This window comes from Delphinus delphis, chromosome 4 (assembly GCF_949987515.2).
Source record: "Delphinus delphis chromosome 4, mDelDel1.2, whole genome shotgun sequence".
NCBI classification, from domain to species: Eukaryota; Metazoa; Chordata; class Mammalia; order Artiodactyla; family Delphinidae; genus Delphinus; species Delphinus delphis.
Window position 1 is genome coordinate 59,744,062 of NC_082686.1, and position 18,289 is coordinate 59,762,350.

At 42.2% G+C, this 18,289-nt stretch overlaps 1 protein-coding gene across 3 annotated transcripts in view; it reads right to left on the bottom strand.

The window, feature by feature from the left end:
* Positions 1-390: 390 nt before the first annotated feature.
* Positions 391-18,289, bottom strand: part of USF3 (upstream transcription factor family member 3) — a 44,092-nt gene continuing 26,193 nt past the window's right edge. For all 3 annotated transcript variants that reach the window (XM_060010649.1, XM_060010651.1, XM_060010650.1), the window contains exons 6-7: positions 11,190-11,286; positions 391-8,552 (exon numbers count right to left, since the gene is read on the bottom strand). In XM_060010649.1, the coding sequence (XP_059866632.1) occupies positions 2,122-8,552; positions 11,190-11,286 (6,528 nt within the window). In that variant the 3' untranslated portion in view covers positions 391-2,121. The remainder of the gene's footprint in view (positions 8,553-11,189; positions 11,287-18,289) is intronic.

Consider the following 18,289-nt stretch of genomic DNA (forward strand, 5'->3'; position numbering starts at 1 on the left):
CCAATTCTAACAGTCCCCATTTCTTCAGAACTCAACAGCCACTGTGTGTGTGTTGGCGGGTACAGGAGGAGGAGGGGGAGACAGAGAGAGAAAGACAAGGTAAGAAAGAGAGAGGGAGGAAGGGAGGGAGGGAGAATGAATAGCTGAACACATTGAAACCAGTCCTTGCAATTAGCAGACTGGACCTTTCAAGAACAAAGAAAAACTTGAATGTTAAAGCTTAAAACTCAGTTAGGTTTTTTTTTTCCTTTTTTTTTTTTTGCGGTACGCGGGCCTCTCACTGTTGTGGCCTCTCCCGTTGTTGAGCACAGGTTCCGGACGCACAGGATCAGCGGCCACAGCTCACGGGCCCAGCCGCTCCGCGGAACGTGGGATCCTCCCGGACCGGGGCACGAACCCGCGTCCCCTGCATCGGCAGGCGGACCCTCAACCACTGCGCCGCCAGGGAAGCCCCAGTTAGTTTTTTTTTTAAGTTATAGGCACAGATGACCCTTTTGCTGAGTCTTTAATAGAGGTATTCACTGGAGTTAACTGCTCTAACCAAGCCTTAGGAGGTTTTTTTTTAAGGAAAAAAACACAAAATTCTGGTCCGTGGGTTCACTTTGCTAACAGAGTAGACAGAACAGTTTATATCTCCCACTCCATCCCATTTTTGGCAGACTATAACAACAACGAAAATTAATGGGCTTGAGAATGTGAGTACATATGTTTTCTTCATTAAATTTTCAAAATTCAATTCATGAATTTTGAATATATTTTTAAAATTCATTATTAACTTCAGCGGGGCTTTTAAAAAACGCTACATCAAGTTCTTCTACACTTCAGCAGGTCTCAGGTCCCAATTCCTCATTTTCAGATGGCAGGCCTATTTTTAAAGAGCCAGTTTATACTTTAAAATCTATGTCCGAGTACACACACGCTCACACACGTGGACATATGCAAAGACAAGGTTTTGAAGCACCATTTCACATCTACCATCAGGAGAAATAATGAACCAATTCATCTTCTCATTGTAATTCTACTATGAAGGGTAATAATGCAATATACAATGCCATATTTTAAATATAAATATCAGTAATGAAAATACTGACAGAGCTTAAGACTCTGTTCAGAAATATTTTAAAAGTAAGGCTCAAATAACTGTGTAGATTCCAAACACGCTATTTACTGATCAGTCCCTAATGATTAAACAAATATAAAAGAACTTATTTCAAGATCAAATAAATAGAAGAGAATTCTACAACGAAACTCAATGGATCAAACAATCTTTAACTGAACACATGCAAAACTCCACAATACAACTGCTTTTATCCTTATGGCCTGATGCAAAATGCAAGTACAAAATGGAGAACATCTATGTACTCTGCTTTTTAGCTTTCCGCTTTTAAGGCTACTTGTTTAAGGAAGACCTTTGCTTTTACAGGATCTTGGCACATTAAAGGATAACATGGCTCCCTAATTTGGAGAACAAGACATGACATTCAGATAATTTATGAATTGTTATAATTAAGAAAGAAGCCTCTACCTAAACCAAACCTTGGGAACACAGGTTGATTAAACAACTCATTTATTTGCTAACTGCTTGACTTGAATCATGGACATTCATTCTACATTAATTCAACACCTGCCATGGTTAAGAAACTGTTCTAGATGCTGACACTGGCCCGTACTGGGTTATGAGCCATTGTGTTACATCGAACTATCTGTATTTTTGGAAAGCAACTCAATCAGCTCAACTATTTTACAAAGTATCAACAATCAAGTTTAAAATCTAGGTTCCTTCCTACCACCCAGGACACACCCAGATGATCTCCCTCAACTTCCAGCCGATTAATATCTAGGGAATGTCAGATTACAGATCAAACTTGAAAATGTAAATCTGCTTGGAAAATTTAAAAAGTACACCATGCAGTTAAAAATGAAAGATAATTTGTTTTCGACGACCCAGTATTTGCCTCATCGCTGACACGGCTTCCCTACATTCAGAAGATAACTGACAATTGATTATACAAACACAAGGAGATACACTCACACACTCTCTCTCTTCCTGTGCACGTGTGAATACACACACAAATACATTTGTAATCTCAACCATTACATTTATGTACAGTCAGTCAGTATTTAAACAGCTGAACTGCAATCATGACCTAAAATATGGCTTATGTTGTGGGCAGGTCTGTTTGAGGACTGCTTGGAAGAGTCCGAGGCAGAGGAGTTTGCTATCGTAAGCAAAGGTGACATTGCTGAGCCGTCAGGGAGAGCTGTAGCTATTTCTGGAAACAAAGATGTCATATTAAAATTGGATAAGTGAGAGTTGGTCATGTGCATTGGGGGCATGTCAGGGAGAAGAGGAAAACTTGGTTGAGCAAAACCAACAGGTCTGGGAGGAGATAAAATTGATCCAAATCGGTTATTCAAACTTCCACTGTTTACCTTCTCTGTGCTAGGATTCGAGAACATTTGATTAGAAAAATAGGGGATTGAAATATCATTGGACAGTGTAGGATGAGCAGGAGAGTACGGGGGATAGAAGGAGGGGAGAGTATTTTGGGGATCTACAGGGATGAGGGCTGGAGTTCGAGTGGCACTAGGCTGAGTAACCTGTGGAATGAAAGAAGTATTCGCATTTATTGGTGGATTCATGCCACCCTCAGGAATAAACGGAAAACCAAAATTTTGTGATAGTGTATGCTGGTCAGGCGCTGAATTATCATTAGGTACTTGTGGGCCATCGGGCATGAAACGAACAATACTTCCTCTCTTTTCTGTAGCGGGTTGTTGGCGTCCGAGAATCATACTGCCACTAGTAGACAGAGGAAGATGGGGAAGACTTGGATCAAAGACATTACTGTGTCTTTGGTTTCCAGAGCGATTCCTTTCAGGTTGACGAATTTTGGAACCGCTGCTGTCCTGCAAGGGATGCCTTGATCGCTGGGGAACTGAAGAACTAGTTTGACGTACAGGAGGCCCTTGGTCAGCATTTCCGTGAGACACAGACGGATGCAGCAAACCTGGCCTTGCAACCCCATGCATGTTGGTTGTGACTGGAGGGTTCATGTGGCCCTTGGTCCCGTGACTGTCAGTAATCCTCATGGGATTGGACTTCTGTACAGAAACGTTGGGACTTGTGTTTCGACCTTGAATATCTCCTGAGGAAGAAGAACTCGAAAACGGAATATTCAAAGTGCTGTTCCTGGTGTTAATTGCACCCAGGGACATGTCACAACTCTCCCTATTCTGACTCTCACTCTCTCTTCTAATATGGACACTTTCATGAGTTGGGGGACAATTATATTCGATTGCAGAGGAGGGACCACACTGTGTATTCCTCTGATGCTCTGGCAGTGATCTCTGGCTCCCAATGACCTGATCACCCAGGTGAGGGGCAAGTAAACTCTGCATGAAACTTTGGTGACATGTATTTTCACTGTCCCTTGGTGGGACAGCATTTCCTGTTGGGATGCTCTGAACTGGTGGGTAAGGTAATCTCTTTTGGCGGTCAATTGGTGGTGGACCAGGGTTTTGACTAATTCGAAAGGCCTGGGACTGCATACTCCTCAAGGATGACACAGGGTTACCTATTTCATTATTTCTTGAAGACTGTACTTCAAAATTACTCTGGGGCTGCTGACTGGCTCCGCTTGGCTTAAATGTCTGACAGTCAGAAAGGCGGATATCTGAGGTAACAGTATGGTCCACACGACCCTGCATATTATGAATGGCCAAACTCTTATTTCTGGGAACATCAAGGTAGCTTCTCATTTCAAGCTGATCTGAAATTCTGGAACCCTGAATCGATATACCCATTCTCTGCTCTGAGTTGGAAGATGTCTTTCCAATGAGTGCCTCCGCAGAGTAACTTGAAACTCTGTTTCTCTCTGGCCTGTGTGGAGTACAAGTCATGTCTGAAGGTCTCGTCACGATACTCGGTTGGGACACCATTTGCTGCTCTATGCCTCTTGAAGTCAGAAGCCTCTGCATTGGATTATGCCCAGATACGTGTTCAGAAGAAAGCCCCGCACCTTGCTGCCGGCTCCCCACCTCCTGCTGGTGCATGATGTCTTGACTGAGATGGTTATGATGACTGCGGCTTGTGGAAGGATTTTCACGGCTCTTCTCTGGCTGGGAGCTTCCAAAGTGTTGCTGCATCTGTTGCTGCATCTGCTGATGGTGGGGGTGTGGCTGACCGCTCTTGGGTCGGGATTGGTCACTTCCATGGTGCTTGGGTTGTAGAGGAAGCTGAGAGGCCTGAGTGCCCTGGACAAGAGTCCTCTTTTTCTGCATCTGGACTTCCTGTTGCAGGGTTCTCTGTTGGTGGACGTGGGGCTGAGAGTGGACAGAGCTCTCCGCGTGAGGTGCGTGATGCTGTAGCTGGTATAAGTGATGCCTCTCTCTTAACTGCCCCGCCTGCTGCTGCTGCTGCTTCAAGTAGAGATGGTTACTATGCAGGTGAGGCACCCCCTGAGCTGGCACATGCTGCTGCAGGGCCTGCAGATGCTGGCTGGCCTGCGTTTGCTGCTGCTCAGCCACGGAAGGCTGCGAATTGCACTGAACCTCAGTTTGCCTCAACGCAGGGGCCACAAAGTTGTTACCAGGTGGGAATAACCGCGTAAGGCTGTCTCCATGTGCTGGGTTGCTAATAGGCACAACTGAGTTTGACGAGTTGGGAGGGATCTGACTAACCATCATTTGAGTTTGATCGGAAATGCTGTCTGGAGTTCGGCTCATCAGGGACAGACCTTCAAGCCGGAGGGGAGCCGGCTGACAATGCTTTTGACGTTTAGCTGAAGACAGTAAAAGGTCATCTTGGACAGCACGCTTAGCAGAGTTTTTACGGCTTTCATGACTTGGCTTTAAGAGTGGCTCTTGAATCTGTGGATTTGGTATGGTACCGGCCATAGTACTGAGCTGTTCTTGGGAGTATTCGGTCATCAGAGATGGGCCAGGAGGCTGACTGCCATAGGAGCTAGATGAAACCGTCAGATTAACCGTGGCAGGAGCAGCTGTTGGCTCTGAAGTCTGGGCTAAACCAGCGCAGCTGACCAGAGGATGGCTGATGCTGCTCTGATGGATAAGATTGTTCACACTTAAACTGGTGATGCTTGGCGGCTGAGAAGTCGAAACCTGTAAAGAGGCATTCGATGTTTTCATCCCTATAGAACAACTTGGTTTTTCAAGGGGCCGACCCACGGTTGCTTCAATTGACTCCTGAGAATTAAATTCATTTGGTGTCGCTTCTGCCTGTCCTGGGCCATTCTCTTTAGATATCTGGGTTTTGAAAGGCTGGTCTCCCTCTAAAGAGGATGCTTTGGAAGGCTTTGAAGGAACTTCCCTTATATCAGCCTGGGCGCCAGCTCTTCCCTTCTCAAGGTTCTCCTGGTCAAAAATAGCTCTTGCTGCAAGAGCAACTATATCAGTTTGCTCTACAAAGGTACAGCTGTCACACGTATTAGTCGTTGCACTGCTGGTGACATCCTCTCTAGTTGTTTCAGGAAGCATGGATGCAACTGAGAAACTACGACTACTGCCAGAGCTGGTTGACATGGGGGAGTCAGCCTGCCTACTGGTAAGCAAAGAACCATTAATAACCTCCTGATCAGAGATGCAGGAATGATGCTGTCCTGGATCTCTGTCCTCACTGCTCATCAGTAATAGCTCCTGTTTGGGATGTAAATCAACATTTGAATGGACTATTTTAGAATTTTCTGAAGAAAAGTCAGGATGGTCCACCTGGACTGAAAGAGGTGATTTCTGAGGGTCTTTTTCTTTAGCAAGACCAGAGAGCAGTGCAGTTAAACCCTGCCCCTTTAAGAGACCTGTGGTGTGCACTGTAGCTGATGAATCTTGCTCAGCCCTGCAAGGTTCAGCAATGACTTCTACCTCAGAAACACAGTCAGTACTTGCAGTGCTCGTAGCAGACGACAAATCAGAAACCTGAGAAACCAAAACGTGGGGATCGTTCGCAGATGAGATCAACACGTTGGCTGAAGTGCAGGATTTGGCAGCAGCTGGCAATGCCAAACTAGCTGCTGGCTTATCCTGAGATGTCTCTCGTTGCAAAACGGGGAGAGAATCTTTGGATTTTGCTGGGGCCATTGTAAAATGTTCACTTGTTACAGATTCTTGGGAGGATGAGCTAGACTCTTCTGCTGATTTAGATTTGGGTATGGACTCAGGTATCACTGATTCAGAATTCAGAACATCCAAAGAATGTGAGCCAGAAACACTTACACTATTTACCTGGGACATAGTGACCGATGGTAACACACCATGGAGGCTGTCCAGAAGTCCATCATTACACGATGGCTCTGTGGAGCCTTCGGTGCTGGGGCAGTCTAACTTACCCACGTCTCTGGCTGGATTCAGGGTGCAGGCTGACTTATTAGTGGCTATGTGTTTCTTGACACTCGGCTTCTTATTCAGCCTTTTGGGCTTCATGTTAGGCAAACAAGCTACAGTGTTCATTGAGGGAGTAGTCACTAGATTATACGTACTGGGTAGTGTGGCTGAATTCTCCGTTGTCATGGGAGATGCTACAGCTGTTGTTAATGCAACACAGTTAGCTGGGGTGGTTTGACTATTTGCAGCAGTTTGAGGATTGGCAGGCTGGCTAACAGACAGTTGTACACAGCTTTGCCCAGCCATCTGCGATATGCTTTGATTGAGGCTGGCCAAAGCGCCAAATGTATTCAGGGCAACATTGGTATTTGGATCTTCGCTGGTGGTGGGTTGAATAATTTGCATAGGGGTTTGACTTGTAGTTCCTGATGAAGACATGACAGGCTGCAAAGCAAAGAGCTGTCCATTTAAAGAAATCGTTTGAGGCTGTTGTTGGTTTGACATGGTTACAGAAAAAGTCTGTGTTGAATTAGATGCTGATAAAGATGAAGGTCTTGGTAATATGTGGACAAGGTGCTTTCCTCCAAAACTCTGTGGGGTCGAAACATTTTGCACTGAATTGTTAGACCCTATGATAGCACTGGCTCCATTGACAGGGAGTCGAACAGAACCAGGAGGTGGAGCGGAGAGGAGTGGCAAAGGGTTCTGATTAGTTGCCTGTATGATTACTATCTGTTGACCCACTGTTTGGTTGGGAACCTCTGCCCTCATCATTGCTGGGCACGGGGTGGTGCTGGGTGGCTGAAGAATGATAACGTTTTGATTAGCAGGAGCTGCGTTAACAGCCGACCCAACTGGCTGAGCCATCTGAATCACTTGCATTGCTGAATTCAATGGAAGGATACTTTTTGGAGGCTGAGATTTAACTTGTGGCTGGGCAATCAGTGACTGCATAGGTAAAGATGGACAAGAAGGCAAGGTTACAACTACTTGCTCAACTGGCTGCCCATCTGCTGGAAAGGAATTATTCAAGTTGACGCCTGTAGCCACACATCTACTGTGGTTGGCCGTGGTGGGGCTAGTACCAGACTCATTTAATACCGGAGTCACAGCAGAAGATGATGTCTGGCTTAAGGGCTGAATAGTGTTTCCCGCCAGTTGCAAAGTAGTCCACGTCGTCTGCGTGTTTCCAGCTGAGGAAATTCGGGTAAGGCTATTAATGTTTTTCAAATCTGAAGCACTAACAGCTGAAGAAGGCAAAGAACAAGAAAGAGTCCAACCACTGTCCACAGGGTTTGCAGAAAGGGTGCTCACAGGGGTGGTGGTCTCCCCTCCTCCAGGGGCAGACGGGGCCACCACCGCAGTAACACTTGTCAAGTCTGCACCCTTGCTAATGCTCGCTGGACAAGAATCACCTGCAGATCTTGGAGGCTGGGAGCAGACTGTCGTGGTAACGGAAACAACAGAGGTGGTCTGAAAGTCACTTCTGCACTCCTGTACGCCCAGGCAGGACTTGCTTCCTTGGTGTCCTTTAGTGGCAGTTGCTGAGCAGCTGGGGGAGATGCTTGTGGCACAAGGGACTGTTTTCTTCAATAATTTGGGGCTCTCTTGACCATTCTTACTTTCAGAAGAATTTTGATCCTTTAGACATGTGTGCAATGAATGATGCTGGGGTGGTACAGGCCCGACAGGGACAGTCATCAGTGAGCCACTGCTGGCACCAAGCACACTCGACTCGCTTTCGGAGGTGGAAACCTCAAGAATATTTTGAGCAGAAATGGCAGCAGGAAGACAAAGAGGAACAGGCTGGTTGGCAGCCAATGCAGAAACCGTGGTCTGATGCCATGGCTTGTTTTCAGAAGGGTAAACTCCAGAAATAGACACAGGAGTCACAAGATTGCAAGTCCTCTGTACTGGTACCACATTGGCAGTTTGCTTCTGTAAATTATGCCCAACGTTAAAGGTTATCCCCTGAACAGCTGTTCCCTGGCTATTTCCACCAGGCTGACTCCCGCTGGAATAAACAATGATATTCTTTTGAACCTGGTCACTGGGAATCACAACAGAGACCTTTGAGTTTTTAAGATTTCCTTTCCAGTGGATTGTGGGGTCGTCATATAAACATATGTCATTTGCTTTCAGTAATTCAATATATCGGCCATTTTCTTTTTGAATTTCTTCCAGTTGTTTACGTAGCTTTTTAATTTCTTCAGCTACAATATCAAAAACAAAAATGAAAAAATTACCTCTAAGTGTCAATATTTATAATAATTTAAGAAACAGCTGTATACTAAACTACTGAACACTAATTTTAACATTCTAAGTACCTCAATTGAGAATCTTCAGCTCTTTTCTAATATAAGTTCTTTCTTCTTTTTAGAATGGTATCTCAAATCTCTATCCTAATCCTTTGAAAAGTATGTATCTTTAAAGGTCAACAATTCAAAGGTCAGAAATTATTCATAATGTAGAAATTCCAAAATTCAAAATAGGGCAGCAATGAAAGACATACTGATGTCATGGTAACATGCTAGGAAAATAACACTGAATATCAATATAATAGCATTTAAATGTTGCAATAACTAACATTACTTTATGGTGGTAACAGAGAGTTTTTTTTTTTTTTTTGGCCCCTCTGCACGACTTTCAGGATCTCAGTTCCCCAACAAGGGACTTAACCTGGGACCACGGCAGCGAAAGCCCAGAATCCTAACCACTAGGCCACCAGGGAACTCCCGACAGTCTCTTTTATAAATGGCTTTAAACTGGTTTCTATCTTACCCTTTGAAATGACAGAGAACAAGCAGAACATGTAAGAAGTAAGATGGGAGAGTGCTGAAGAAAGGACCACCAGTGAAACTTGCTTTTTCCTTGGTAGGGCCGATGTGTGTATGCTAGTGAGTAATGAAGATGTCCGTGATGCCCTACACTGTTTTAAAGGAGACAGCCTCAACCACGGATACTAAGGGTCAGCCTTGGCTGTTGGTATGTACGCTCTGTGACCCTGTACATCCCCACCTGCTGTGCCATAGTAGGTATTCTCCCCCATTCCCTCCGCCAAAGGCAGCCGATCCTCAAGGCCAGTACCTTATGAGGTAGCCTGAAGTAACAGGTTCTGTTCCAACAAGGAGGAGCTGAGACTATCAGATTGTTTTTCTCAGCTATTTAAAGAAAGAGCCACAGAAGAAAGATGCCAATGTGCTATGGACATTAGAAATTAAAGGACAATTATCATGGACCAAATAATAAAGAAGATGGTTCTCACTTATTGTGCACTTACTCTATGCCTGGCGCTTTTCATTCGCTGTCTCATTTAATGATAATAATAACAACAACAACAGGTAACACGTATCAAGCATTTACTCTTGTGCTGCGCTCTAAGTGCTTTACCTGTGTTATCTCTTTTAATCCTCATAACAACCACGAGATGGGACAAACACCTTTGTCATCATCACTTTTAGCTGTAAGAAACAGGTTCAGAGTAGCTACATAATTTGCCTAAAGTCGACTAGATAGATGCTATGATTATCCTCATTTTAAGACAGGGAAACTGACACTTGGAGAGGTTAAGTAACTGGCCAGAGGTACTGAGTGAGCAAAGGAAGTCAAGGCTCAAACCCAGGTGGGCCTGACTCCCAAGAGCACTGCTGTGGCCACTGTGCAAGACTGTCATGTGGACAGTGAGTATGTGGAGGAAGCTGCTGGGAAAAGAAGAGAGAGCAGATACAAAACAGAACCAAAGAAAGGATCATGACCGCGATGACAACACGGTCGGACTTAAGGGGCCTCGGGTGCTGCCCCAACCCCTGGCCTGGCTGTTCAGCTCTTCCTGAACCGCCTGCAACTTGTATTTCTTCAAGTTTCCCTTTTCCCTAGGGTAACTCGATTGCCTCAGATGCTGGACTGTGAAACCAGAGGAGCCCTCATTAGAAAAGTCTATACATCACTCTAGCCTTACTATCCCTTTTGTGGGTGCCTCAAAATGGTTACCAAATATTGATTATGTATCTAATTGCTTGACAGCATCATAAAACAGGACCTGGACCATAAAAGACAGCTGACAGAGGGGAGGGGTAAGTTGTCAGCTAACTGAAAGTAAACAAGAATTCAGAATGCCGACCTTCTGGATGTGCTTTCCAGCACTTCTTACAATAAACACAGCCCAGCATTGCTCCCACATCAGCAAATTCTGAGGTTTGTCTCCTTTTAAGGTGACCTACTGAGTTGTCACAGGAGATTCTCATTTTTCTTTTTAGCTGTTACAAGAAAACCTTCTCTCCAATGCAAATGGGAAAAGAGAACTCATCTGATAGCATAAAAAAGTCACCTCTAAAAATCAAATGTTATTAAATGACCAGGCAGTCTCACGCACACATTACATGCAGTATAAACAATTATGAACTGAATGTTTTGGCCTTCGGAGTTAACTCCTAGTTAAGTCCTGGCACAGGCATATCTTTATCTGTTTTAGGTTACACTGAGCAGGACTCCCGCTGCATCCTCTTATGGGATTCCCCTAGCTGGAAGATCCACCTGGAAGGAAGGAGATCCAGTATTATTTGCATCATGATCCAGTATTATTTGCATCATGAGTTTAGCAAACATGAAGTACAAGAAGAGTAAAAAATCAAAACTGTGTATGCCTACAAGGTTAGAGTTGCTCAAAGAAGGGGGAAAAGAGGTCAACTAGGTTGAATGTATTTGCAACACTATTCTCACAGGCCCAGCCAATGCATGATCTTAATGAACTGGGGCAAAAAAGCCTTCTGTATCCTAATATAAGTTGCACTGTGACACAAAGGCCTGAACATTGAAAAAACAACAGAAAGTAAGAATCTTAAAATCTTTACCTTGTTCATTGTTTCCTCCATTAAGCAGGAGTTCATCGTTTTGCCTTTTCAATTCTGTTATATACTTAAAGGCTTGGTCCAGGATCATATTCTTGCTCTGCCAAAGAAAATCAACCATTTAAAAGTTTCACTGAAGGGTAAGAACTTGCCAGAAAAATGTTAAAGCTTTGGTTTTATCACATATATGTGATACGTATCTTTTCAAAATTTAAAACTGCCGCCATATTCAAAACTTCTACTGTTCCTCTTTCATTTAGTAAGTATTTATTGAGGCTCTGTTCTAGGCACTGGGGATATAATAAACTAAAGGGACAAAGTTCCTGACCTTGAGGAATATTATTTATTTATGAGGAACTATTATATATTAATATCTATTTATATTTATAAATAAAATCAGGTGGTGATAAATATTATGAAGAAAAAGCAAGTAGGGTACTTCACTCACTGTTAATCTAGTCACCTCCCTTGCCCGGTCTAGGTTTGAGCTTAGATGCATCTTTCTCTAGGAACTCTTCCCTGGGCCTCTCTGTTCTAGAACTCTATATTTCCTTGGCTAGATGGTAGGTATTATTCCCCTCTTACTATGATATTTACTGTGTGCTTTATTATTCCAGATCACAGAAGAGCATAATGGATGGAAGCGCAGATTCCCCCACTTAGCATTTCTGTAACTGGGGAAAGTTACTTAGTCTTTCTAAACCTCAGTTTTTCATTTGTAAAATGGGGATAATAAAAGTACGTACCTTGAAGGGTGTGGTAAGGATTAAAGTCTTTAATATAGAGAGAGCATGTAACACTCTGAGAACACAGTTAGTGGGGTATGGAAAGTGCTTAATAATTGCTAGCTTCTTGTAGCTACTGTTTGTCAGGTCCTATGTTAATTACGTCAAATGCATTATTTCTTGGACTCATTAGAAGAACTATATTGTTTTTCCTTATTTGTTCAGCTTTATTGAGGTATAATTGACAAATAAATTGTAAGATATTAAAAAAATAATAGTAAAGTAGGGTAAGGAGGGGGCCAGAGAGATGGCAGAGGTTACTCTGTGCTGTGGACTGAATGTGTGTGTCCCCCTACAATTCATGTTGAAGCCCTAATCCCTGATGTGATGGTATTTGAAGGTGGGGCCTTTGGGAGGTAATTAGGTCATGAGGATAGATCCCTCATGGATGAGATCACTGCCCTTAGAAGAAAAGACATGAGAGAGGTGATCTTTCTCTCTGTCATGTGAGGACACAACCAAGAAGAAAGCCCACATCAGGAACCGAACCTGGTGACACCTTGATCTTGGACTTCCAGCCTCCAGAACTGTGAGAAATACATTGTTGTTATTTAAGCCACCCAGTCTATGGTAATTTTCTTATAGCAACCCAAACTGACCAAGACATTCTGCTACAATCTATTTAATATAGGGAGGCTGGGGAAGGTCTCTCTGTAAGGTGATATTTAAGCAAAAATCTGAAGGGAGTACAAGAAATTATGCCCTGTGGATATGTGGAGGAAGAAGGCTCAGGTATCAGGATCAGCAAGGACAAAGGTTCTCAGGTGGGGCTGAGTTTGGCATGTTGGAGGAATAGTAAGGAAGTGAGTGAGACTAGAGTCAAGTATATTGGGAACAGTAAGAGGAGAGAGGCCAGAGAGAGTCTGCAAGACCATGGAAAGATTTTAGACTTTAATGTTATTCTTTACTCTGTCAACCACAACTACAAACTATTCTAAATAGTAGGTTGAGATAACAATGTCACTTGATTGAGTTCTGGTGTCATGCTCCCAATATATTCCATTCCTAAGTTTTCTCAAAATGATCGTATTTTATGTCAAAGTTCCTGTATCTTTACTTAAATTTTTAAAATTGAAAATATAATATATGCATATGGTAAAAAAAATGTAAACAATATGAAGAGATATATAATGAAAAGTACATTCCTTTTGACTTTAGCCCTCCAAACCCCTTTCCGGAGTCAACAACTGTAAGTTACTTATGTATCTTTCCAGAAATATTCTATGCCAATACACATATATATATATATATATATATATAAATCTTTTTTTAAAAACCCAGATAGAAGGATACTATAAACAGTATGTTACATGGATGCAACTAGAGATTATCATACTAACTGAAGTAAGTAAAAAAGAGAAAGACAAATACCATATGATATCACTTATATGTGGAATCTAAAATACAGCACAAATGAACCTATCCATGAAACAGAGACTCACAGACATAGAGATCAGACTTGTGGTTGCCAAGGGGGAGGCAGGGAGGGAGAGAGATGGACTGGGAGTTTGGGGTTGGTAGATGCAAACTATTACATTTAGAATGGATAAACAATAAGGTCCTACTGTACAGCACAGGGAACTATATTCTATCTCCTGGGATAAACCATAATGGAAAAGAATATTAAAAAAAAAGAATGTATATATGTGTATAACTGAGTCACTTTGCTATACAGCAGAGATTGTCACAACACTGTAAGTCAACTGTACTTCAAAAAAAATTTTAAGTATGTTACATTATTTTGTTTTAATTTTCAAAAATATATTTTGGGGACTTCCCTGGTGGTGCATGGTTAAGAATCCGCCTGCCAATGCAGGGAAACAGGTTCGATCCCTGGTCGGGGAAGATCCTACGTGCCGTGGAGCAACTAAGCCCGTGCTCCACAACTACTGAGCCTGCGCTCTAGAGTCCACGTGCCACAACTACTGAAGCCCGCATGCCTAGAGCCCGTGCTCCACAACAAGATAAGCCACCGCAGTGAGAAGCCCGCGCACCACAACAAGGAGTAACCACCGTTTGCTGCAACTAGAGAAAGCCCATGTGCAGCAACAAAGACCCAGTGCAGCCAAAAATAAAATGAATTAATTAATTAAAAAGTATATATTTATATATCTTGGATGGTATGGTCATTTTATGGATCTTCGAATCCTTGAGCATGGTATATCTTTCCATCTGTTTGTGTTGTCTTTAATTTCCTTCATCAGTGTCTTAAAATTTTCCAAATACAGGTCTTTTACCTCCTTAGTTACATTTATTCCTAGGTATTTGATTCTTTTTGATATGACTATAAATGGGATTGTTTTCTTAATTTCTTTTTCAGATAGTTTGCTGTTAGTGTATAGAAATGTAACAGATTTCTGTATATTAATTTGTATCCTGCAACTTTACTAAATTCATTAATGAGTTCTAGTAGTTTCCTGGTGGCATCATTAGGATTTTCTATGAAGAGTACCATGTGTTCTGCAAACAGTGACAGTTTTACTTCTTCCTTTCCAATTTGGATTCTTTCTATTTGCTTTTCTTATCTGATTTCTGTGGCTAGCACTTCCAGTACTATGATGAGTAAAAGTGGCAAGAGTGCGCATTCTTGTCTTCTTAGAGGAAATACTTTCAGCTTCTTACCATTGAATATGATGGTAGCTGTAGGCTGTCATATATGGCTTTATTATGCTGAGGTATGTTTTCTCTAAACCCACTTCGTTGAGAGTTTTGATCTTACGTGGATGTTGAATTATGTCAAAAGCTTTTTCTGCATCTGTTGAGATGATTATATGATTTTTATTCTTCAATTTGCTAATATGGTGTAACACATTGATTGCTCTGCAGATAGTGAACCATCCTTGCATCCCAGGGATAAATCCTTCTTGATCATTGTTTATGAACCTTTTAATGTACTGTTGAATTCAACTTGCTAACATTTTGTTGAGGATCTTTGCATCTATGTTCATCAGTGATACTGGCCTGTAATTTTTGTGCTCATGGATTGGAAGGACTAATATTGTTAAAATGAGCATACTACCCAAGGTAATCTACAGATTCAATGCAATCCCTATCAAAATACCGATGGCTTTTTTCACAGAACTAGAACAAATAATTTTAGTATTTGTATGGAAACACAAAAGACCCCAAATAACCAGAACAATCTTGGAAAAGAAGAACAAAGCTGGAGGTATCATGCATGGTTTCAAATTATACTACAAAGCTACAGTAATCAAAACAGTATGGTACTGGGACTTTCCTGGTGGTCCAGTGGTTAAGACTCCATGCTTCCAATGCAGGGGATGTGGGTTCAATCCCTGGTCGGGGAACTAAGATCCCACATGCCGTGCGGCATGGCAAAAACAAACAAACAAACAAACAGTATGGTACTATCATAAAAACAGACACATAGAGCAATGAAATAGAATAGACAGCCCAGAAATAAACCTATGCTCTTATGGCCAATTAACCTATGACAAAGGAGGTAAGGATACTTTGGGGAAAAAGACAATCTCTTTATTAGATGGTGCTGGGAAAACTGGACAGCTACATGTAAGAGAATGAAATTAAAACATTTTCTCAGACCATATACAAAAATAAACTCAAAATGGATTAAAGACCTCAATGTAAGACTGAAAACCATAAAACTCCTAGAAGAAAATATAGGCAGGACACTCTGACATAAATTGTAGCAATATTTTTTTGGATCTGTCTCCTCAGGCAAGGGAAACAATAGCAAAAATAAACGAATGGGACTACATCAAACAAAAACTAAGACAGTGTCCTTTCATAAAGCAAAAGTTGAGACAAAGGCAGAACCTGATAATGCCCACCTACTGCACAGTGAATGAAACTATCAACAAAACAAAAAGGCTGCCTACTGAATGGGAGAAGATATTTGCAAATGATATATCCAATAAGGAGTTAATATCCAAATATACAAAGAACTCATACAATTAAATATCAAAAACCAAACAACCCAATTAAAAAATGGGCAGAGGATCTGAATAGACATTTTTCCAAAGAGGAAATGCAGATGGCCAACAGGCACATGAAAAGATGCTCAACATCAGTATCATGAGGGAAATGCAAATCAAAACTACAATGAGATATCACCTCCCACCTTTCAGAATGTCTGTTATCAAAAAGACAACAGGGACTTCCCTGGTAGTCCACTGGGTAAAACTCCATGCTCCCAGTGCAGGGGTCTCGGTTCGATCCCTGGTTGGGGAACTAGATCCCGCATGCATGCCACAACTAAGAGTATGCATGCCACAACTAAAGATCACGCATGCCACAACGAAGATCCCATGTGCCGCAACTAAGACCTGGAGCAACCAAATAAATAAATAAATAATTTTAAAAAACAGAAAAAACTAACAAACAGAACTCAAAAACAACAAATAAGAAGTGTTGGTGAGGATGTGAAGAAAAGGGAACCTGCATGTCCTGTTGGTGAAAATGTAAATTGGTGCAGTCACTATGGAAAACAGTATGGAGACTCCTCAAAAAATTAAACATAGAATGACCATACAATCAAGCAATTCCACTCCTGGATATTTATCCAAAGAAAACAAAAACACTAATTCCTAAAGATATATGCATCCCTATGTTCATTGCAGCATTATTTACAATAGCCAAGATATGGAAACAACCTAAGTCCTCATCAATAGATGAATGGATAGGGCTTCCCTGGTGGCGCAGTGGTTGAGAATCTGCCTGCCAATGCAGGGGACACAGGTTCGAGCCGTGGTCTGGGAGGATCCCACATGCCGCGGAGCGACTAGCCCCGTGAGCCACAATTACTGAGCCTGCGCGTCTGGAGCCTGTGCTCTGCAACAAGAGAGGCCGCAATAGTGAGAGGTCGGCGCACCGTGATGAAGAGTGGCCCCCGCTTGCCGCAACTAGAGAAAGCCCTCGCACAGAAATGAAGAGCCAACACAGCCATAAATAAATAAATAAATAAAATTTAAAAATAAAAAAGGCAAAATTCCTAAAAAAAAAAAAAAAGATGAATGGATAAATAAGATGTGATATGTGTGTGCATATATCTACATCTACGCTATACTTTCTAAAGGCTGTATTTGTTTTGTTTACCAGTCTATTACTGATAAATAAGCTATGAAAGAGGAATTTCGTTTTTTTAATTCTTCAGCTTTTAAAAATGTTACAGTGAATGTTTAAGCTCTACCCAGTATTTATACTATTAAATATCTCCAGTACTTTATCTGATAGCTCTCTTCATGTAGGAGTCGGTGATTTAGGGCTTTGGTTCAGCAAGTTACAATTTTGGGTCCCTTGGGCTGGGTCCCATCAGAAATCCAGTATAACCCAGGAAACACCGTACTTTAGAGAAAGAAACTAAGATAGTGTCTTTTCTTAAAGCAAATGTCGAGACAAAGGCAGAACCTGATAATGCCCACCTACTGCTTCTCTACTGCAGATGGGGGTGGGGACATGCGGCAATAGTTAAGAAAATCTAAATCTATTCAGCTTCTGGAGACCAAATACTGACTTCCATTGCACATTCTAGGGCACCAAGAAAGAGAAATGATTATGGTTTCCTTTCAGATAAACTTGTAGGAATAAAAGCCAAGGGGAGGAACATTTTATTGGGCAAACACCAGTGCTTAGTGAGCAGCTACTATACACTGATATGTGGAGAAAGAAAAACAATCAGAAGACATAGTATCTGCCCTTAAGTTTGCCTGTGTGTTAAGGAAACAGAAAGTACCTTTTTAAAAAGACTAAAAAAGCACATTTATGCAAGACTAGGTATCATCTTGTAGGGGAGAATGAAAAGAAACTGAATTGTAAGACCTTGCTGAGGGAGACAGTGTTGTGAAGTGAACACATTGATCTGGCCCTCCCCACCAAAAGCCTGGGATGGTTTGGGACTGGGAAGCTCCAGCTACCCCAGAAGGTGGGGTGAGGCATGGGTTAAAACTGAGGGGACTGATAGAAAGATTCTTCTTTTGCAGTAATAAGAACCACACACACTCACACACACACACATCCTATGCAGCTGGATGACTTCCCCTCTTCCCCAACCACAGGAGACAAGTTTATTTTCTGTGAAATTTGAACCAGAAGATTTCAGCCTCAAGGATACTTACTTGGCACAGAAGTGGACAAGATGAGGCTCCTAAATGAAAACAGGAGGTAAAGTAAAATCCTGCCTTCTAGAGCATGAAACTCTCCAGCACCCCTTCCCCAGCCCAGCTCCCAGAAAAATGGCAATGAGCCTTATAGTTCTTTTCCCACCATTCCCACTCCTAGGTAGGGTGCTGAAGGATCCTTCTCCGGAAAATAAAAATTAATAGCTAACCCCGAAAGAAG